The sequence below is a fragment of the Passer domesticus genome, chromosome 9, assembly GCF_036417665.1.
Source record: "Passer domesticus isolate bPasDom1 chromosome 9, bPasDom1.hap1, whole genome shotgun sequence".
In the NCBI taxonomy this organism is placed as follows: domain Eukaryota; kingdom Metazoa; phylum Chordata; class Aves; order Passeriformes; family Passeridae; genus Passer; species Passer domesticus.
In genome coordinates this window covers 411,077-433,877 of record NC_087482.1, presented here as the reverse complement: position 1 = coordinate 433,877, position 22,801 = coordinate 411,077, and the positions used below count along the sequence as shown (strand labels likewise).

The 22,801-nt window shown below is 42.9% G+C and overlaps 1 protein-coding gene and 1 long non-coding RNA gene across 5 annotated transcripts in view; one reads left to right on the top strand and one right to left on the bottom strand.

The window, feature by feature from the left end:
- The window catches only part of LOC135307505 (uncharacterized), a 33,328-nt gene extending 30,361 nt beyond the window's left edge, over window positions 1–2,967 (bottom strand). For all 3 annotated transcript variants that reach the window (XR_010368244.1, XR_010368245.1, XR_010368246.1), the window contains exons 1-3: window positions 2,834–2,967; window positions 2,468–2,561; window positions 472–566 (exon numbers count right to left, since the gene is read on the bottom strand). This is a non-coding gene — a long non-coding RNA (uncharacterized LOC135307505). The remainder of the gene's footprint in view (window positions 1–471; window positions 567–2,467; window positions 2,562–2,833) is intronic.
- A 164-nt stretch (window positions 2,968–3,131) lies between these two features.
- The window catches only part of NINJ1 (ninjurin 1), a 36,911-nt gene continuing 17,241 nt past the window's right edge, over window positions 3,132–22,801 (top strand). Inside the window, exons 1-4 of one of the 2 annotated variants that reach the window (XM_064431926.1) lie at window positions 3,133–3,266; window positions 10,197–10,431; window positions 14,558–14,719; window positions 17,240–19,101. In XM_064431926.1, the coding sequence (XP_064287996.1) occupies window positions 3,195–3,266; window positions 10,197–10,431; window positions 14,558–14,712 (462 nt within the window). In that variant the 5' untranslated portion in view covers window positions 3,133–3,194 and the 3' untranslated portion in view covers window positions 14,713–14,719; window positions 17,240–19,101. Of the gene's footprint in view, window positions 3,267–10,196; window positions 10,432–14,557; window positions 14,720–17,239; window positions 19,102–22,801 lie in introns of those variants that run through there. The other variant, XM_064431928.1, reaches the window with a different exon arrangement.

The window sequence follows — 22,801 nt, the reverse complement described above, 5'->3', positions numbered from 1 at the left end:
CCTGGAGCCATTGGGTCCCTCTTCTCCCTAAAATCAGTCCTGCCAGGCACAGCCTTACTGACATTTGCACTGCAGGCACGTCGGCTGCTCACCAAACAGCACCCAGCATTCCAGACTATGGAACAGCTGTTTGTACAAGGCAGAATAGAGCAGCTGAGAGGCTGATTCGAGTGTACAACTGATGTGCTGTGAACACAGCACACTGCACAGCAATGTGCGACTGTGTGGAGGGCAGCAAGCCCAGGGGAAGTGAGCGCTACCGCACAGAGAAGTCCTTTGTGTAATGGGTAGTACTTGCTCTTTACAGAGAAAATTAACTGCTTACACTTCAAAATGCATCAAAAATAATCCAAGAGAGTATTGGTAAATTGTATATTCTGGTCAGAGCGTTTTCACAAACTCCAGACATCCCCATTTTAATGCTAAACCACTTGCATAGATGTTTCTGCTCATTTTTACATAGGAGCTTACCCATTTCCTTTTGGCACAAGTCCAGCACTGCTGGAAGCCTTCTCTTTCTCAGCAAGTCTGTTCCAAACATGTGTGTGCCAAGCAAGGCAGCACATCTTAAGAAAAAAAACAAAACCAAAACAAAACAACAACAACAACAACAAAAAAAAAAATTAATCACAGGCTTCAAGATTTTAAATCCAAAATTGAGAAATGTGATTGCTGACACTTACCTTCCCAAAAACTGAGACTGGAAATTTCTTTATGTGCTTCAGATATTAAACCCACACCAGTTGCATGTGAGCAGGCAAAACCAAAATCAAAGAATCGTGGAATGTTTTGGGTTGTAAGGAACCATAAAGATCATTTTGTCACAACCCTCCTGCCATGGACAGGGAACCTTCAACTAATGTCTTTCTAGAATGTCTGGAAAATGTTCTGAAATGTCTTTCCTGGTCCTACTGATTAGGAAGGAAGGGCACTATCCCTTGCCCTGATCATTGGCTTTTCAGGAAAGCTCAGAGTAAATAAAAAGGTTCAGGTCACTTTCAGGACTCTGATATTGACATTTGTTCCTGGGGCTGCCAGGCAGCCCTGCAGTTCAAGTTATTCTGGAGCATTTCAAAGAAATGCTGTCCTTTCTAATTGTTTCTGCATTTATGATCATTCTTGGCCTGTCACACAGTCATCAGAGTGATTTTGAGAGGAAAAAAACCTCAAAATGGTTAATAATTACTAGCAGCTTGACAGTCTAATAGAGACTGGAAATTCCTCTCATAGCTAAGATGCAGAGCAGTGGGGTTTTATTTTTGTTTCTAATATTCCCATCCAGATTTTAATGGCTGTTCTGACAGTGGTCCCAAGGACCACTGTCTGTGCACACTCCAGTATCTGGTTGGCAAAACACTAACCAGAACCCCTGACTCAGACTCCTGCAACAACACTTGCAGGCTTCTTTTCGTAATTGACACACAAACAAGACCTATCTACCAGAGTGCTGTCTTGTTGTTTCATTCCATGGCTACCGACTGATCACATCACCTCTGCCTCTCTCTGACCGCAGTCTGAGTCTGAGGTTAATTCCATGTAGGGAGAACAGGGTCTTTTCCATAAGCAGCAAAAGATTTTAAAAGATTTTTTTTTTTTTTCAGATTCAACCCACAGAACTAACTCAAAGGCTGGATAACAGGAAATTTTATTGTTGAAAAAATTATACTGAAAAAATTATACTGGACTGACAAACACAAAGTTTCAACAGAGAACTACTGTTTCAGACCGTATGTCTCACAAACACAAATTCGGCTGTTTCCCAGTTCCACTGAAATTACACCCATTTCCCACAGGATTAAGAGCAGGTCCTACTCTCACGTCTCCTTGGCACATGACTGTGCAGCACAAAGGGAGTTAGCACTCAGGAGGTCATGTCCAAAGAGCAGATCTCTCATTTCTAGGACTAAGGGCAGAATAATTTCACTAGAGCACATCAAACCTTTACAACTGCCAAACAAGATCCTCAAAATGCATTTGCAAGGAAGTACAGAAGATGAAAAAGGGGTCATTAAAAATACAGCTGTATCTCTGAACATGTCACTGGATGCTTGCAACCAGGGAGGTTTCTGACCAAGTTGTCCTGGGATCCAAATGCAGCAACAATTATGGTTCACGCATATTTAATGACTGTTAAATGAACAGGTAATATAGCTGATAAAGGCTGGCCTAGCTGAGTGTATTACTGAAGTTTAGCTACTACAAACCCAAAAATTAAGGAAAGCAATGTGCCTTTTCAAGCCTCGGACTAGTTATGAACAGTGTCATTTATACACATACATCTTTGCTGTCATAATACATTGTTTCTTCCATTTTCTATGGACTGTAACAACAAACTTTATTGCTGTCTCCAAATTAAGTGTTTCCTAGTCTACTGCACTAATAACTACTCAGGAACATTTTGGGTGCAGATGAGCAGTTCAGGCTTTAAAAAAGATTACATGTGGTCACATAAAACCCAATTACTTACATTTATATTTTACCTTTCTGCTCTCGCTGGCAGTTGTTTCTATACATCTGAGTGTTCCTCTGATATCCCATCCTGTATGTTGGTTTTGTACATGCTTGTTGTCACAGCAGAGGTGGCAAAAAAAGCATAGGGAGACAAAACATATAGGACAATATATAGGACAAAAAAAAGACTGAAACCCTAAAAACACTGATCAGAGAGCTCTTAAAGATATGCATAGGGAGACAAAACATATAGAACAATATATAGGACAAAAAAAAAAAGACTGAAACCCTAAAAACACTGATCAGAGAGCTCTTAAAATCAAACTCTACCCTTCCACTTTGTCAAGACAGATTTCTGAAATGAGTCATTTGCATCCATTACCGATTTCCTACACACAGAACAATACGCAGCGTGATTCCTGGCCAGCACTGGGAATTGCGGCCCAGCCCGGGCTGGCCGGGTTCGGCCCCGGTGCCGGTGCAGCCTCCGCTCGGCTCCGCTCCGCCCGGCCCGGCCCTGCGCGGAAACCTCCGCCCGCGGGCAGGGAGGGGGAGGCCGGGGAGACGCAGGCAAGGAGGCGGGGAAGAGCGGGGGGAGAGCGGGGGAAGAGCGGGAGCAGGCCGGGGAAGGCGGCCCCGGCGGCGGGAGCGGCCCCGCGCGCGCTGCGGGGAGGCCGGGCCGGCTCCGGGAGCTCCAGGAGCCGTTGCTCCGCGGGGACCCTTCCCCTCCGCCCCGGCCCGCGATGGACGGCGGCAGCGAGACCCACGAACTCAACGGGACGGCGGAGGGCGCGGAGTCGGCGGCCGACGAGCAGGTGAGGGCCGGGGCCGGCGGGGCGGGGGGACCCGGCGCCCGCGTCCTTCCCGGCGCCGTGTCCCTCCCGTCGTGTCCCTCCCGAGGCCGGGCGGGACGGGGACCCCGCGCGGTGCGGTGGCGGTCGGTGCTGCTCCGTGATCGCTGGGTTTTTACGTGCCTTCGGCGCACTCGGCGCCGGCAGGGCCGGGCAGAGCATCCCCGGCCGCTCCTGGCCCCTGCGGCTGTCACTGTCAGCAGGGCCCTCCTCGCCCGGGCCCGCCCGCAGCTCCCGCACCCGCAGGGCTTTGCCCACCCAGCGGGCTGGGGGGGACTGAATAACCAATTATAAAACTAGGAGGAGTTACTGAAATGGTTGTGCCCGTATGGTTAATTTCCATGCAGTAATCAAAATAAAAACAAGAATACGCAGCTTTTTCATACTATGTGTAGTCAAAACATGACCAGACATCCTCACTGGGAAATATTCATCCGGATTCCGTTTAAGTATAGAGGATGTGTGCAGAACATGCCAGTTATCTGAAGAAAACAGATGGGTAAAAGAGTGTCTTTTATCTTGTTTTGGAAAGGACTGAACTATAAAGGCAGCTCTTACTCCAGTCTAAGTCTCTGCCACACAGAAACCGCTGTACTAAACCCTCTTATGTGTCACTGGTAAAACATACTAGTTACAGACAGACTGGGTTGATTGTGTAGGACATCTGTCCTTCCTCCAACCCTCCCTCCCTAACAAACCCTTGGAGTCATGGATATGAAACCAAGAAAAATAAAAATCTGTTTTTAATAAATCCTGGAAATCCTACCTAAAGTTAACCAAGGCTGGGATGTGCAGGTCAAACTGGTGGTCTGAAGTGGTTTCCTCTAAACCTCTCACTTCTCAGGAGTTCTCTCATTTTCTTGACGCAGCTTTGTGATTGCATCACAAGTACTCTTGATGGGTTTTTTTTTTTCCCAATGTGGTCTGCTCCAATAATTTTTCAGCAACTTTCTTGTTTTACTTTATCTTCAGTTGCAAGCAACTCTCATTTTGTTACATCTTTCCCATCAAAGCTCAAGTTCTTAATAAGTGCCATATAAAGAATAAGCAGTGAGAGATGCTATTCCATTGTTTTAAATGTATACAGTGGCACTTCAGTGAACTTCATAAACACTTTTTAAATTTTCTCACACATACACACATGTGCACGCACACGCACAAAGTATATGCAAGGTAAAGCAGATGGGGACAGATTTTTCAAAAACCCATATCTGAATAGAAGATAGCTTAAAAAAATCTGTCAGTGTTCACAATTCCCACAAGCAAAAGAACCCCCCAGCTCAGCAGCCACCTAAACCTGGAGAGACCATCTGCAGCTGCCTGAATCTTCTGTATTGGAGTCAAAAGTGTGTCTGCTTTGAGGAATGCTCACAGGCATCGGAACATGGGTCACCCTTGTTTCCTTCCTGCCCGTCCCAGCATCTGTCCTCTCCTCAAAACCGACTCTCTTGCACACCTTCACCACAGACCACTACCTTCTCATACAGAAGAGCTGACGTGAAATGCAGCTTGTGGTTGTTACCTCCAAAGAAATCAAAGCAAAAATTTTAAAAAGACCAGTTAAGCTCTCAGTAGTTCTGAACAAGTGGTCACACAGTGGTTTGATGTGGTTTATTTTTACTCCAGCATTCATTTGAATACATTTTTTTAGCAGATGTCAGGCTTTTGGAAGCATGAAATTGCTTGCTTCTAGGATTGGAGTGGTGTGGCACACCTCAGTGACTAATATGTGTGATTACACCTGGCAGAAGTATCTCATCTCTTCTTAAAAGGATCTGTTTATACAAATACAGATTATAACTGTTTTTTCATCCACTTGCTTTCCTTGTTCATGGTACACATTGAAACACTCTCCATCTACCATGTTGTAAAATCTAGTTCAGTGTTTCCAAAATAACAGGATGTGCTAGATGAAGGAGTTAAAGAAGAGCTATGGAAAAGGTGAATGAGAATTGGATAGTAGAAATAAATGGTTTTAATCATGTTATTCCTAAAAACGTGTTGAAGTCCATATATTAATTCAGGAGTAATTTGGAACATGAAAGTAATTTGAAACATGGCAGTTTCTTTGCATCATACTGCAAGTAACCAGCCTGTAGGAACTTGAAATTATTTTGCTGCATGTAGCCTAAAATGGTATGTTCTCATTACGTATATCAAACTGAATTTGAAGTGTTCTATATACTCCAAATATTGATACTAACTTAACTTGGTGTTAAGTTTTTGCTTGCTTGTTTTTTTAAGTAGCTAGAGTAAGCAAGCAGTGTGTTAACCACACAAAATAGACAGTCTACAGCCCAGTTGTGAGTAATAGTATTGTAAGACCAAATGACTGGAATGAGTGGTAATAATGCAAGGCAGAAAACATTATACAGGAGCAAACTTCTATTTAAATAGCTGTGTGAACAAATTTCAGTTACTCCTTCATTTCACAAATTTAGTCATGAGGTGTGCTGATTATTTTAGAGTAATTTAAATGAGTAGAAATATTTTAACTGGATCCTCGACCAGTACAGCTTTAGGAAAAGAGTGCTTGGCCCTCAGCAAACTGTACTTTTCCCTTTTTTAATATTAACTTTTCTAGCTCTCAGGAGTCAACATGATTGCCACAATTTTTTTTCTTGATGTAGTCATATTTGCATGTTCTGTTTGTATAAAAGTGATTCTTCTTAAGCACAGGGTTTTAGAGCTGCTGGAAAATCATGACGTCGATGAAATAGAAACACGTGCTGAGTTTTTTGCCTTTTATTTGCCTGCAACCACAGCATGTGATTGCAGAGTTCTCACAAGCTAGTTAGTGTTACACTGGGCTGGCGCTTGGGTGAACATCTCCCCTCTCTCCTCAAAATGAAATTTCCATGGGAAATGAAACTGATGATTCATTCCAGAGCCAGAATAGGGGTTTTTCTCTCTTGAGTCAGTGCTAAGCTGAACATGTGATCTGATGTTTTTTTGAAGGATAAACCACAGAGTATCTTCTGAGGAGGTGTACAAAGGATCCATTAGAGATACGAGGATGGTGAAGGGCCTGGAGGGGAAGTCTTGGTCATTTCAGCTGGAGAAGAGGAGGCTGAGGGGAGACTCACTGGGGTCAACAACTTCCTTGTGAGTTGCAGAGGAGGGGCACTGATGTCTTTTTGTGGTGATCAGTGATAGGACCTGTGGGAATGTCCTGAAGTTGTGTCAGGGGAGGGTTAGGTTGTATCTCAGGGAGAGGTTCTTCCCCAGAGGGTGCTGGCACTGCCCAAGCTCCCCAGGGAATGGGCACGGCCCCGAGGCTGCCAGAGCTCCAGGAGCCTTTGGACAGCACTGCCAGGGATGCCCAGGGTGGGGTTGTTGAGGGGTCTGGGCAGGGCCAGGGGTGGGACTGGGTGGTCTCTGCGGGTCCCTTCCAACTCAGCCTATTCTGTGATTCTGTAATCATCCATTGCATGACTGATAGGGCTTAAAATATTTTTGTTGGAAGAATACTTTTTTCTTCGTTGAATATTTTACCTGGTTGTTTTTAGATCAGCAAGATCTCTGAGATGGAGGGGAAGTCTAATTTCAGAGTGGCCATATATGGCCCTTTGCAATTTCTGTGTGTAGGTGATGGAGATAGGGACAGAAATTCTACAACTATAAGTATTATTAAATACTAGTCTAAAGTTGCTGGTTCAATCCTGTAACTGTAGGTTTGATCTTAGAAAAAAAAAAAAGTTCTGAAATGGTGTTCTATTTTAGTCATGTATTATTCCTTTTATGTCTGATCCATCTCTTTTTTGATTTAACTGGAATTTTTTCCAGACATGAAATTTCCCTTCAAAGATCTGAAAAAATTAGCCATGTGGTATTTTTCTGGAAGATTAGTACTTCAGAACCATAGTAAATTACTTCTTAAACAAAATTGCTTTTTAGCATCTTTTTAACAGTTAGGATTGGGAAGAATTTTTCAGAACACAATAAAGAGCAGCCCCACTAAGTTCAGTATGGCTCAGCTTTAGTTCTGCACAGCTTCATTATTATTTAGCAAGTTTCCATTGTTTTATAATTCACACTTACTTCTAAACACAAGATTTTCAGGAAGCTTTCTCTATGGCATTACAAACCCTGAGGTCATTTTGGTCCATTCTCATTTTCAGTCAAGCCTGTTGGCCCATAAAATTGCATTAATAGCTAACCCCAAATAGAAAGAAAACTGCTGTAATACTTTCTATAACAATTTATTGTATTTAGCAAAGATACTTTATTGTTTTCAAATATTTCCATTTTCAGTGCTGTTTCCTTCCTTTGAATCACCAGGTGGGGCTTACCTGTGATTCACTCAGCACCTAAGGACATTTGCTGCAGAGCTGCTGGTATTTGCTTTTTAATAAATGTAACCAGTAAATCCTTTCTGTACTTGAAAGGGACTCAGTTTTCTGGGTGTACCATTGAAATGGGGAGCAAAGCAAAGCAGACGCAGAGTCTGTACTAGCACAGAGGGACTGTGAACCAGTCTTGGAGTGAAGGTTCCATCTTACAGAATCAAAAACATGCCTTTTTATAACATGGCATTGTAGCTTTGTCCTTACAGAGTGTAGTGCTCTGGGAAAGCAAATAGCCCCTGCTTCTATGAGGAGACCTAGAGTGGTAGTGCCTGTGGGAACAGCAGCATGTCACTGTGAAAATCAGCTCTTCCATGGTATCCTTCCAGTCACAGATGGAGCAGGAGGGAGAGGCTTTTCACTCCTGTCCTTTGTCTAACTGTGCATAGACCATCAGGGCAGGTTGTTGTGCTGTGAGGCTGAAGCTTTGCAGCACTGGAGACCTGAAAGCAGGCTGGGAATACTGCAGGGAATGGAGTCCCAGCTGCACATGGCTCTTACACACATGTGAACTCACTGCTGGCTTTGCTCAAACTCCTTTGGAGACACAAACACGAGGGCTTAGCTTGTCTCTACCAAGGAATTTGAATGTTGAATATGTGTGAGGAGGTGTTTTGGTTGCACTGAGACTGAAGCAGGTCTCATGCAATGCATACTGCTCTTTTGCCAAGTGATACCTGCAGGAAAAGCATTCCATGTATCCTAGAAAATCTCCAGACATTCCACTTTCCCTCTGCATGGCCCTGTGGGTGATCACAGCACAGTAAGTGTTGTTTGGTGCTGTGGGCTGCACACGTTGCTGCATGCCCTGAAACCATAAAACCACATAACCAAGTTCTACTATAATTTCTGTTGTACAGACTGTCACTCTCCTGGGGTTAAGGCAACATCTCTTCTTTCATTACCTGTGTATATATTGCTGTGTAACACACAGCCTGGTCTTAAAAAGTGCTCATGTGGTACTGACTGCATCAGCTTCAATACCTCTGGCAGTGGTCTTCAGCTTGCTCCCAGAAGACAAGGCTAATTTGCTCTTTTTTTTTTTGACTTTTGTTTTATGGTTTTCCAAAATCAGTCAGGAGACAGGAAGTGAATGTTTCTGGGGTTTTCATGATTACAGGTCATTTTTCCTGGTGAAGCAAGATCACAGGCTGAGAAAAAGCTCTGGCATTTGCTGCTGCCCTATTACACTCAGTCAAATACTTAGGCTTGTGATGGATGACATGTCTGGTGAAAACAGGTCAAGTTTGGTATTTAAATGCCCTGAAAAAACTGGCAATGTGTACATGAATATCTACCCTGTTTAAAACGACGGTTTTAGGCCTGGACTGTGGCAAGCCTGGCTTGGGAGTTGATAATGTTTAGTGCTGCTGAGGAGAGTAATTAGGAGGTGTCTTCTGCATTTGAGCTAACCTGCAAAGCCAGACTTCTTTCACAGGAGTCTGGCAAGCAGGAACACATTGGGCAGTAAAAAAGTCTCTAAGAAGTAGGTTTAAAGAAGACAGCTACCATAAGCTTACTTTTCATATATTTGTCTATTATTTTTAAAGTGTGGAAGTAAGAGCAGAAAGAATGAAATTCCTAGCCTGTTCAGAGACAGCAGGATAGAGCATCACTTACTCTTCCTTTCTCGTGGATTTGGGCAGCTAAATCTAACCTAGTTACTCTAAGCTGCATCTAATCTATAGAGAAGTAGGCACCTCTGGGAGACAAGCAGTCAAATTTCAAGTCAGGTCACATGAATTCATCATCAGGAAACACTCATTCATCCTGTTGGGTTAACTGGCCCTAAGTTTGCCCTGCAGTTGGTTTTTATTTTCCTGTTTGTGTGCAGACCAATTTAAAAAATAAAAAAAAAAAACAAATGAAACAACCCAGAACCAGCTGATGTGAAAATGGGGGAAAAAAGATTCCCTTGTAATTGGGCAATTCTTGGCAGCTGGACATCATATGATAGTTCAGTGGAAAAACATCTCTGTGTGGGTGTATGGATGGCCCTGGACAGTAGCATGGTGGAGGAAGGAGTAGCAAGGAAAGGAGGGCAAGCAAAGCTCACACAGTGGCCAACTTCACATCAGTCCTTAAAAGAAGACTCATGACTAATGAAAGAACTTTTTGGATGTGTAAGGAGAGAAAGTGAATTTAATAAATATCTGTATTTTTAAGTGCCTTCAGGAGTAAATTAGTCACAACAACATTATTTTTGTTGTTTGCTGGTTTGTGTTACAATGGTTTTTCCCTCCCAACTTTTTCTCAGTGCAAACTTTTCAGCCTTTCCAGTCTCTTCTTTTCCCAGGGTAGAAACATGCTGACTGTTTAAACTGATCCTGCAGGCAAGCTGGAAAATGTGCCAAAGGGCAATAGAAGCAGGCACTGTTTTCTGCTCTCCTGGAGGACGCGGGTAACAGTGGGAGAACTGCACAGAAGATCTCAGCACTGTTGTGGCCCTGCCCATACAATCACAGGAATCATTTGGTGGGCCAAGTGATGTCTCACTCACCACCAATTAAGAGATATGAATAACCATTTTCCTCTCTGCTGGCTCCAGCACAGAAGGCGGCAGTGGTTCCAAAGGAACAGACCCATCAACATCAACCACTACGCCAACAAGAAGAGCGCGGCCGAGAGCATGCTGGACATCGCCCTCCTGATGGCCAACGCCTCCCAGCTCAAAGCTGTCATGGAGCAAGGGCCATCCTTTTCCTTCTACGTCCCACTGGTCATTCTCATCAGTCTGTCACTCACCCTACAAATTATGGTGGGAGTGCTCCTGATATTCCTTGGTAGGTAACAACAGCAAGAACCGCTGACTTGTATTTTTCTTATAGGACACAGTCTATAAATGGTAAATAAACACACCCTTTGCTTTTAAAAAGCCTTTACCTCAGAACTGATTCAGGTTAGAATCACAGAATCATTTAGGTTGGAAAAGACCTGTAAGATCATCTAGTCCAAAAGTTACCCCGGCACTGCACTGTTCACCAATAAACCATGTACATAAACATCACAATTGCACGTCTTCTAATTATCACCATGGGTGGTGATTCAACCACTTCCCTGGGCAGCCTGTTCCAATGCTTGACAACCCTTTCAGTGAAGAAATTTTTCCTAATATCCAAAAATACAGATTTTCTCTTGAAACCATAGAAATACTGCAACAAAGGAAGACATGGCAACTTTATGTGAAATCTTCAATTTTTATCACCTTCCTCCTACTCACTTGCCCCTACTATGAATATTTTTTCCTCCAGAAAGCCTGAGGAGGAAGGAAAGTTATGAAATATTGTAAAAGAAACATCAGTAGGCCAGAAGGGATAATGCAGTCTATCCAGTTTCATAATTATGTTTTTGGCAAGACCTGTTACTTAATCTTATGACTGAAATGCATTTCTTCCGTACCCTATATGAAAATAATGTCAATGTGGAACTCCAAAAGAGAAATGAAAGTCAAAATGTCCATCGTCGTATTGGTGTGGCATGTTGTCTTTAGCCTGGCTGTGTTGCAGTCAAACTGCATCTACCATTGCCTGCCTGGAATAAATGACACTGCCACTGGTAGGAAACAGCTGTGTATCATTTCTGCTAGTGATATGGGATCATTTATTCTCATAACATTTTTCAAATCCAATCCTTTACCTTAGTGGGAACTAGATAACTGACCTTGGGCCTAATGTAAATGAAAAGGCAGACTTCAAACATGGCATTTAATGAGTTATGGGTGCCACCTTTGGCATGCCTGTCAATATTTCCGTGTTCTGCTCTCTTATCACAGCTGAAAAAACAACGTTCTGTTAAAGGAGAAAGTTCCTAAGGATCCAGGATGGCTTATAATATTCACAGTTGATGTGGCTTTTTTCTTTCTTACAAAAGAGATGGAATACAGCTGTCTCTGCATTTGTTAGAGTTGGTGCAAGAGCAGAATCCAGGTCTTGGCTCAGAGGAGATTGCAGAAGGGGACTGGAAAAAAACCAACCTGTTGATGCTGGCAGGTGTGGGAAACGAGTAATGGAAAAATCGGTAAAATACTTCTATGTTCCTTGGTTGAAGGCATCTCCCTGGTTGCTTCAGCAGGCTTTGAGGCTGTAAACAAGCTCCCTGTCTTTCTGTTGGGCAATAATTTCTCAGTTTATGCTGAGATACTGCTTTTTAATGCTTGTTTCTGCAAGACACTGCTGAAATGGTTTAAATTGCTATTATGTTACAGGCCACATGTTCCATCAGATAGGTGGTTGGAGACAGGGACAACACGCACACCTCAAAGCTCCATGCGACAAACAGCATGTTTTGGTGTCCAAACCTAATATATATATAGGGAATCTGAAAACCCTGGTCTCAACTGCTAATTGGTCTGATCCCCACATAGCCCAGCTCCTGACCTGTGAGATGTCTTCAGCTTAGGATGGAACATAATTGGTTGATGCTCCTGTCTGTCAGCCCAGGGGCCAGTTTATGGAACCAATTGGGTTTCTTATTTATAGCCAAATTAATTGCCCAGTACAAGCTATCTTGTACTGTGACAAATTGCTGTCAATTTTATCTTTGTCACATTGAGGGTAACAGAACCTTTGGCTTATGGTGATGCACTCTTGGAGCAGTGTTGTCCTGCTGAGGTCAAAGACAGGAGGAACACAGGAAACAGGACACAAAGGTATGAAGATACAGGCATCAGAGCAAGAACTTGCTTTTCACAATGTGCGTTTTATAGTTTTGGCTTGCAGGAATAGTTTCTTTCTGTTCAGCCATGAAATTCTGTCTCTTCAGGCTCTCACACAGCCAAACAAAAGTCTGTGCCACCATCCAGTTTCTTTCCTTGAGTCAGGGTTTTAACCTGGGAGCTACCAGTTCTCACAGTTTCTACTAGGCATTAAAAGCTTTTCCTCCTTCTAAAGAACCTTTCACTAAAACAATGTGAGAAATGTTCAGCAAACTTGTCCTTGGAAGGGTTGTTGACCTTAACTTCTTGGAAGAAAAGCAAAGAATGTCTTGAAATAGTTTCAGTGGCATGAAATCATAGTAATCCATTATAATAAAATACTTAAAGAATAACTGTTCTTAAAAACATTTTCACAAACACCCTCATCTTAAGTCCTGTAATTACAAAGAGAGGATTACTGCAATTCTACTTCAAACTTCAGAGCTTTTCCTAAACTGACAAGTATTACTTATCTTCTCTGACCCTTCTTTGGACAAAGGGACAGCTCTGAAAGTGTCAGTGTACTTATCAGCATTATTGCTTGTAACTCACTTAACAGGTTAGGCCATTATTGCCTTTCTGTCTCAAATGCTCATATTCCATGTTTCAGAGCTAATGATTCAGTTTCATTTATTCTTCATTCACGTGGCAGTACTAGAGTCCTTCCAGGTCCTATTGGGGTGCAAGCACCCAATATATGCCTCCAGATACTTTACAGATGTGTAAACTCATTTTAAGGTTGAAGTACTACTGAACTTAAATTATTTCATGCCTGTAGAGGTGTGCAGTAACTTCTCAGGGCAGTTCCACCACCTGTTCTTCAATGCTTTGCCTGGCCTGTGATGTTTGTCTACACTGCGTTAGCAAACAGGACTTGAGTAGGTGCTCAGAATTCCTTGAAACCAAACCAGCATTATTAGGGACTCCAAGTGAAGCTGGCTGTTAGCACTTCAGCATCACGAGTGTGTTTGCGACCACTTAAGTGCTTCAACAACAAGGGATATTGGTTCACTTCTGCAATATGGAACAGGGTGATGATGGTACAAGCAAGTAACAAATTTATTTTGTGTGGGAGTCATAAGCTGTATGTGCCTATTAGAAGGAGCTGTAGGTTTTATGTTGCTGTAAAAACTTGTCTGGTATAAACTTTCTCTCACATGTTGTGTACATGCAGACACAAGCTCCAGTGACTTATGCTCTTGAAAACTTGGAGTCTCAACAGACAAAACACATTCTCAAAACATGCTCCAGAATTCATCAGCACTCACTCCATCAGCATCACAGGAATGTAGCCAAGGGTCTCAGCTGCAGGACCCTTGCTGTCAGAGAACAGACAGGAAACTCTTGGGTTTTTACATGGTGTTTCACTGGGCATGATAGTATTTGGTCAAAGTTGGACCTGATGACCTTGGAGGTCTTTTCCAGACCTAATGATTCTATGATGCCAGGCAAGTGCCCCAGACTTCTCACTGTCTTAAACCAAACCTATTATCAGCCCAATGTAACCAATTTGTATGCTATCATGAGGCCTGGAATCAAAGCTTACCCTACATTAATGCATGTGTGAGCCTCCCTCACTCTCTTTAGCAGTTCAACCAAAAAACAGCTGCAAGAAACAAAGGAAAATGTTTACACAGCAGATGCTCTCTGTATAAAGGACTGCAGCTACACTGCTCTGACACCTCCCTCTGTTTAATAGATAGAGTACCCTTCCTTTCTAAAAACAGAATCAGGGCAAAGGCAGGGAGTAGAAGGAAATACAAGCTGGGGAAGGGCACCAGTACAGAAAAAATCCAGCACTGGTAACAAGATTTGTAGCATTTTAACTAGGAAATTTAACTTCATCCTGTCAGGGCTTGAAGCTTCATGTATTCAAGACTGAAGTAATTTTTAAATGCTTAAAGTCTGTAACAGAGCTAGGCTTTAAAACTTCAAGAACTCAAAAGATTTCTAGTGATGTTAGTGCATCCATTGCTTCCCATATGTCTCCACAGAGATTAGATGCTAATTACTGGAAGTTAATAAGCTCCTTGTGGTTACAGACCTTCCCCTTGGCACTTTCACTGACACTGCAGAATCTGACTTCCCTTTTAAATAGGACTGATCCAGATAGCTTAGTATAAGGTAAATTCTGTAACTGCAGCAGTATGAAACCTTTTATTCTGGATTTTGAAATATACATATTATTAAACATTTTTTCTCCTTTCTCTTTGAAGTAAAATATGACCTTAACAACCCTGCAAAACACGGAAAGCTGAATTTCCTCAACAACCTTGCAACTGGACTAGTATTCATTATAGTTGTTGTGAATATTTTTATCACTGCCTTTGGAGTGCAGAAACCAGTTGCTGAGCCAATATCAAGACAGTAAGGAACAGGTGAGTGTGGTCTCCTGCAGCATGAGGTAGCAGAGCACTGCATCTAGAAATGCAGGGCACACTGGGGCACTTTAGAAACAGCCACGGGCTGATCTGTACTGTTGAAGTTCTTGCAGATACCTGAGCTCACTTCCCATTAGTGCAAAAGCAGAAGCTGCTGGGAACTGGTAAGCTATTACAATGTGTTTGTGAATGTGGAGTTCAAAAGTTGAGGGCAGCATGTGTCACCCGAAGGAAGTGTAAGGATTGTCCTGGCCTAGCCACTCCTTTTCCTTACTGCTGACTGAGATAATAAGGGAAATAATGTTGTTCTGCTTTCTCCAAATGCCTGTCCTTTTTTTAAGGAAGGTTTGCATCCAGTCTGTTACTTAACACTGAAGACAAGCTGTTTCCAAGTAGCTAGGGCTGTTAAATCTGACATGTAACACTGCACATGCTGGAGCCTCTCAGTTGCTGTGCTGGCTGCAGATCGTGTGGCTCCTCTGTCCTTCACAGGACAGGACTTTACTCTGTGGGAGACTAAGCTCACAAAGATGAGCACTATCACTTCACATTGACCATTTAGGACAATGCTGTTGCTCTACCTGCACTTGTAGCTTTGTTCTTTATGTATACAGCAGAATAAATACAGGAATTATGGGGATCAAACCGGTTATCTTCCTAGCATCATAGCTGTGATGAGCAGTTTGGGAGGAGATAAACCTAAATTATAGGCTTGTAATGCAAGAAGCAGTATGGTCAACATCTGCCTTCAAAATAACACTGCTAAGTCTGTGTGTGCCAACATTGCTCTGGCACTTGGTCTCCCAGATCTCAGCCCAAAATCAGACATGCTGAAGAAGGAATGACTGGGCTGACAGGCCATGATTGCACTCTGTACTACGCAGACAGCCCATGCAAGTAACATTACTGCTTTGTGGAGACTTCTACAGGAAACCCTTTCTCCATGAGAAAGAAGATACAAGGCCTTTAAACCATGAATCTGTAGATGAAAGGTGCAACAGAAATCTGTAACAAAAATGGGAGTCAACCCAAAATTTATCATCAGTCAAAACAGCATGGGGGAAAAGAATTGTAAAATATTACTAGGAAAATGAAAAACTACAGTCATTTATCTCAGAGTGTGGGTGTAATTTTCTGCTTTAACCAAAACCTGTGAAACTCTGGCAGTGAAATAAGATCGTTTTAATGCAATTTCTGGCCACAGTCGCTACAAACAGTCTAATAAGTATTTAATTTTAACAGCGAAGAGCACATGGATTATCTGAGCTATTATCCAAAATGCAGGTAGGATGTTGACTCCAGCAGTACATGTTAAAGCAGTACTGTCTCCGTCTGTCTGGGGGTGCCTCTCAGTGAACCCCGGCCAGCCCCGGGTCCGCAGACAGCAGCGGGGGGCAGCCCCAAAGCGGCCGACAGCGGCGGGGGGATGCTCTCTGGTGCCCCGAGGGTACCGAGGGCAGCTGAGCTAGTGCCTTTGCATCAGAAGAGACACTGGAGACATCGGTAGAGGGTAAAAGGCCGACTCTCAGCACAGGGCCAGTCCAGGATTTATTCAGAGCTCCTCAGGAGCCCCGCTCCTCAGTGGGCGCCTTGCTCAGAGTAAAACAAAAGGGAGGAAACTGAAGGTAGATACATTTGCTGACCAATAAAGGCCCTCCAGGGATGCAACCTTAGGGATGGACATTTGGGATAGCGTATAAAATAATACTTGGGGGGCTGCCACCTGGCCTCAGACTAATCACTCGACGACTTTGACCGAAAGTTCTAGATAGAGGGGATGGGATGCTGAGTGACTGACAGAGAGCCAGGGCGGGGATCTGGGGATGATCTCAACACAGGAGAATGATTACACAGGTAGAGGAAGGGGGGACAAAAAGGGGTACACCATTTGGGAAAATAAGGGGATACAAAACCAAAACTATTACAAAGTATTACAGAGTATAACTGCACACTACAACACAATACTGAAGCACTAACCCCAAAATTACACTGGGAAAACCAAGAGAGCTGCATGAAAGATTTTTGGAATTTTAGCTGCCTTCACCGGACAAAACACACAAAATACCAGAGACAGAGGCAGAGACAAGGATCTGAAATAGGCATAAAGAAGCTCAGAACAGAACCAGAAGCTGTGGGCTCCTGCCTCCATGCTCTCACACATGCAGTTTCCTAATTAAACAGCCAAATGTGGTGTCCAGAACCTATTTTTTGCTGCAGACTTGTTAAATGTGAAAGTTCTGTATTGCTTTGGAACATTACAGCTGTTGTTTGCATTTGTACCCATTGCCCTTGCTAAAAACATTTGGTCATCTCAATGTAACCTAAAAAATGAGTATTTTTCAGTCTGTTGTCACAGTCTCCTCAAAACCCTGAGAGAAGTGGCAGGCCACCATGTTCTGGCTTCACCTTTACTATTATGCACCCTTTTCTCCAGAAAACTTAATTCCCACTTTAAAGTAAATGTGTCATTTACTATAATTCCTGTATCACTAAAATATCAATATCTTTGTGTTTCAGAGACCTGGAGCATTTATTTTAGATGTCATTTGCAGTTGAGCCAGCTACACTGGACACAGTGGGAAAAGAAAAATAATTTGAAGAAGCTGGACACACCAAGCAGCTTTCTCAAGCTTCCAACACACTTGTATACCTGAAATTTTCCCATGTGTTAATATTTAAATTGTTTGACATCTAAGAAAAGGTTAGATTTGCCCCAAGGATGCTGTTTTTCTGGAATGTTGGCATTTCAATTTCTGAATAAACTTTTTTTTTTCAGAGAAGTGACATAAATTCATGAAACAAGGAAATATCATCTGATAGCATTTCACAGGACTTTTCTTTTTATATGCCTTTGGTTTTTGTGGCAATTTCCACAATGGTAAGAAATGTCAGGCCTTTGATTCTGGCATGGTCACATTGTCCTTTATTTCACTGCTTGGCACCAAGCCCACATACTCTGTAGCCCAGCAGGGCTCTTCCTTTGCAGTGTGTAAAATAACTGCTTTTGCACAGCTTTTTGTTTTGCTTTTTTCCCACTCTAGCTAAAGAAAAGATGAGACAAACAGAAACAAGCAGTATTCTTCTGTCCAGTTTTGTTCACAAGTAATCATTTGTATTGTTTCTTCTGGACACACTTGAAATTTCCTGTCCTTCATGCACAGACACAAATCACCTAATTGTTAATGATTTCTTACCATGAAGTGCTATTCTGTGCATTATATGTACTTATTTGAATCATAGAGTAGTTTGGATTTAAGGGACCTTTAAAGGTCATCTTGTTCCATCCTGTCCCAGGCTGCTCAAGCCCCATCCAGCCTGGCCTTGGACAGTTCCAGGGATCCAGGGGCAGCCACAGCTGCTCTGGGCACCCTGTGCCAGAGCCTCACCACCTTCATTGTAAAAGGTTCTTTCTTATATCAAATTTCTATTAGAATCTCTATTAGAAGTGCCACCTTTCTAGGCTCTACTGGTAAACTGGAGGGTCCAGGGTGAACTTTACCTGTTAAGGTAAAGGTACCAAGTGCCTGTCAGCGAAATTCAAATGGCAAAATGAACTGAGTTTTTCTCTCTAGTTTCCTCTCTCTCTTCCCATCGATTGCTGCTGTTTTGTTCCTTTTATGAGCTTATGGCTAAAAGCAAAATAAATTTTTAATTTTTTTTATTTTTAGATATATATAGAGAGTTATAAATATCTTCTAGCCTCTTACCTGCTGGATCAGGGACTTACACTTTTTCTAAATACACTATTGCTAATAATGGTGTAGGTTGCAAGAATTTCTTCAACAAAAACATTTTAGTAATTTTATTTCCAAAGTATCATACCTGCAATCTAAGTTTTCTAGGTTGCACTTATATGTAGATGCAAGATATAGATTTGTATGAATCAATTTTCTTGGCATCAATTTTCAAAAGCTCTTTTGTACATAAGAATAGAAGATTGACTTCATGTGTCTCATCTCATTTACAGGTTTTGTTACTGACCTTTCTCTTTGGGTATGTCTCAAAGCCCACTGATGTACCAGATTTCATGTATATGTTCTGTAAGAATTACTAACAGAAAACAGATCAAACTCGTGTGATTAGTAATGGGATAGATATACTTTTTTATTTTCTAATTTGTCTTTTGTTGCTTCATTTACATTGTAACATGTATTTAACCCATATCCAGCAGGCAGTGTTTTAATTTTGTGGGCTGTACTAATGTAAACATAACTCAGAACAAGTTCTGAGTGAGGCATGCAGGACAACTTCCTTCCTGTATTTGTTTGTCACAAAGCACCAACTGCTGTAGGACTCTTCATGCCCACTCGTGGCTGTCACACTTCTGATGCTGCTTCCCATGTCTTTTATTGTGATTAAATAAGATTTGCAAAACATTCTCAGATGTGAAATCTGTACTTTTAGTCTTTGAAGCCTTCAGAGTTCATGTATTTTTTAGCAGACAGAAGCATCTGCAAGTTGGTTTCAAGTATAAATAATTTAATCACAGGATTATTATTCTTTTAAGTCAGGTGCTGCTTTAAAAGTAGGCAGGCAAGTATCTCAGAGGGGCAGCAAATACATACGTTTGACTCATTCTTGGACTCGTTCTTTGGTTTGCTGTGCTTTTTCAGAGTTCTTGGTTGGGGGTAAATATCTCTTTTAAAAAGAGGTCATCAATAATGAAGCGAGATGAATTTTCCAGGCTGTGTGAGGAGCAGTTCGTGCCAGGTCAGCCGTTTGCTCCTGTTTCATAAGCTCTGGGCAGGGAGAGCACTGCTCATGGTCCTTCTCATTAGTCCCTTCAGCATCCAGAATAGCCTGGGCTGAGATTTTCAGCATAGCTGTAGTTACTGAAGCAGGTGACAACAACCATATTTACTGGAACTCACTGGGTATTTGTCTTCTAAACCAGGTCACTGCTGGAGTGCATTCTGATGCTGAGTCTTACATAAAATAGGCTGAAGCAGAAAACACCATCCTGGTTTCTGTATCCCCTCAACTGCCATTCAGTTGTATGAAGTAACAACTTCTTTACCCTCAGTGAGTTTGCAGATGACACTAAGGTTGCTGGGGGTATTGATGTGGTGTCAGGCCATAGTTTTATCTGGAGAGGCTGGATCCAAGGCCAGTGATCTGAGCTTGAACAAGGCCAAGTGCCAGGTCCTGTCCTTGGGTCACAACAGCCCCTGCAGCTCCAGGCTGAGCCAGAGGGGCTGGAAAGGGCTGGCAGGAAAGGCCCTGGGGTTGCTGGTGGCAGTGGCTGAACAGGAGCCCAGGTGGGTAAGAAGGACCAGGGCAGTGCCCATTCCCTGTGCTGCACATTCTGGGGTCAGTTTTGAGCCCCTCACAACAAGAAAGACCTTGAGGGGCTGGAGTGTGTCCAGAGAAGGGAACGGAGCTGGGAAAGGGGCTCAGCCTGGAGAACAGGAGGCTCAGGGGGAACCTCTTGGCTCTGCACAACTCCCTGACGGGAAGGGGACAGCTAAGGGGGTTCTGGCTCTGCTCCCAGGAAACAAGGACAGGAGGAGACAGAAGGGCCTCAAACTGTGCCAGGGGAGGGTCAGGTTGGGCATTGGGAGGAATTGGACAGCACCAGTTCCTGGAGCAGATTGTGTTTCTGATAAGCCCAAGAGAAGCTGAGCCCAGGTGTGTTTCTCAGATCTTGGTGCAACTTGAAAAGGGGCTGGGGGAGGCAGACCACTACCAGGACCCCACCACCTAATGCTTGCAGCAGTCTTGCTGGAGCCTGTTAGTATTCACAGGTGATCAACAAAGCTGAACCAGAGACAGAAGCTGAGATGTCCTAGAGAAAGAAGTAAACTGAAATAAATGAGAGAAGGTGCTCCAGGAAGAGATAAATAACAACATGGTCACAGCAGGCCTCAGGGCAGAGTTTCCATCAGAGGCTGGGTTGCATCCAAGTGCTGCAGGGTGACATGTCAGCTGTACCTGGAGTTTCACTCCTCTCCCCATCACTGAGTATTCCCATCCTGACATTGGAACACATCAGGCAGCGGTGGGAGGGCAGAGAGGGCAGAATCATGGGCAGAGCTGACCGAACAACTCGAGCTGATTGACAGCAGACCACTCTTGAGCATGTCAGGAAGCAAACACATATTGTTGGAAGTACATCTACAGCAAAGAGACAGGAAAAAAATGTGGTATATAAACGCTTCAGCTGTTGGCAAGAATTTCTTATTTTCACACTGATCAAATTATTTTCACTGTATGAAATAACGAAGTCACAGAATCACGGAATCATTTAGGATGGAAGAGATATCAAAGAAAATTGAGTCCAACTTTTGACTGACTCCATCTGTAAATGATTCCCCTCATCCCCCTTAGTCCATGGCCATGCCAGTGGGAGGGTCACTGATGTGTCAGTGCAGGATAGGGCGTGAAACACTGGATATAATCTTTTCAAAGTAATGTATAACCAATAATTATCCAACTTCCTAACAGGGTGGTGACAAAACATTACCTGCCCTCCTATTGGATACTATGGGTTATTTTGAATTCACTTTTCCTCCACAGTCTGTTGAAGGTCTGTTTTCATGGTTCATTTTATTCCCTTGGGCTCTCATATAACAAGAACTATTTACTAACCTGGCTGCCTTCCCAAGAAGAGAGTGCCACAGCTCCCAGTCAGGAACAGAGAGTTATCAATAGATCCTCATCAGGCAAGTCAGGCTTTGTCAGAAATAGAGATGGCAGAAACTCAGGTTCCTTTTTCATTCAGCCTCCTTCCTGATGTTTTCCACTCCTCTTCTTTCCAGTCTTCCAGCCCAAAAGTTCCCCACTCCCTTTTTAATGGTACAAGTTTTAACTAGTTGAGAAATGAGTGTAAATATGGTGCCATGCTAGGAAGTACCACACCAGGACTACTGAAACATTGCAAAACATATTCACTGGTACCAAAAATATTTGAGAATAAATCAGTTTCATCCCACCCAACATTACCACAGATTTCTGGCATGAAGGATGAAAATAATCTAAACTCTTGGGAAGGCCTTATGTTTCAGATTTGTTTTGGACTTGTGGAAGATATGGAGGGAGACAACTATGTGTCTTTACCCTGAAATAGGAGTTATTTTTTTCTGTGTCAGATCAGAAAACATGATTCACCAGGCATGCCAAGGAGAACATCGCTCAGGAAAGAAATGACTGTATCCCCTCAGGCTTCTCCATCCCTTGCAGAGTTTAAAATCCTGGCAACGTGACTTGGAAACAAGACTGAACTTCACAAACTGTGTGAAGTGCACTAACTGGGGAGCATTGGGAGCAAGCCACAATGCACCTGTGTGGGTCAATGTTCTTCTTCGTACTCCATAAAAATTCTTTCTTCTCCATGTGAGTAGAAAAACAGGTTTGAAAGCCCCACATCCCACAGCTGCACTGGTAGGACACCTCAGAGCCTCTTGAAGGGACTCTGGTTATCACACAGAGGTCCTGCAGTCTTCAAACCTGATGTCACTGATAATATTTTGCTTAATTTGTACATCCTCTTCACTTGCAGACACAGGGTGTGATGGAATGATGTGTCTTGTTCATCGTTCCAGAGTCAGGACCAGCCTAGACTCATCCAGGGCTGAATTTCATCCAGCTCAGAATGAGGAATTTACTTCCTACTTGTTTTCTTATTGACTCTGAGATCACCAAGATGAGTTTCACTTTTATTTCACAGGGCTCCTGGCCTGGGAATACCCTGAAAGATATCACTGCAATTCTTTAATAGAAAACTGCTATCTAAATTATTGCTATTGATATTAAGTATTATTTTCTGCTATAATTTTACCTGTTACACCTGGACTTTGAATTTGGTTCCAATCTGATGTAAGTTATCTCCCTACCTCCTGGCAGAACAGAGTTCTTGCACAGCAGAGCAAAGTAGCCATGTTAAATTGGCTGTGAGCCAGCTCCAGAGGCACAGGTGAAACAAAATCCAGCTCTATGCAACCATTATGGATCAGGAATATTTAAGAGGCACAGGCATCATTTTTCCAGCCTTCACTAGGAGCTTTTAAAATGAATTAGCTCAGAGCCCACAGAGGAGAAACAACGTCAGCTCTCTCTTTCTGATGCAGCGGAGCGTTCAGC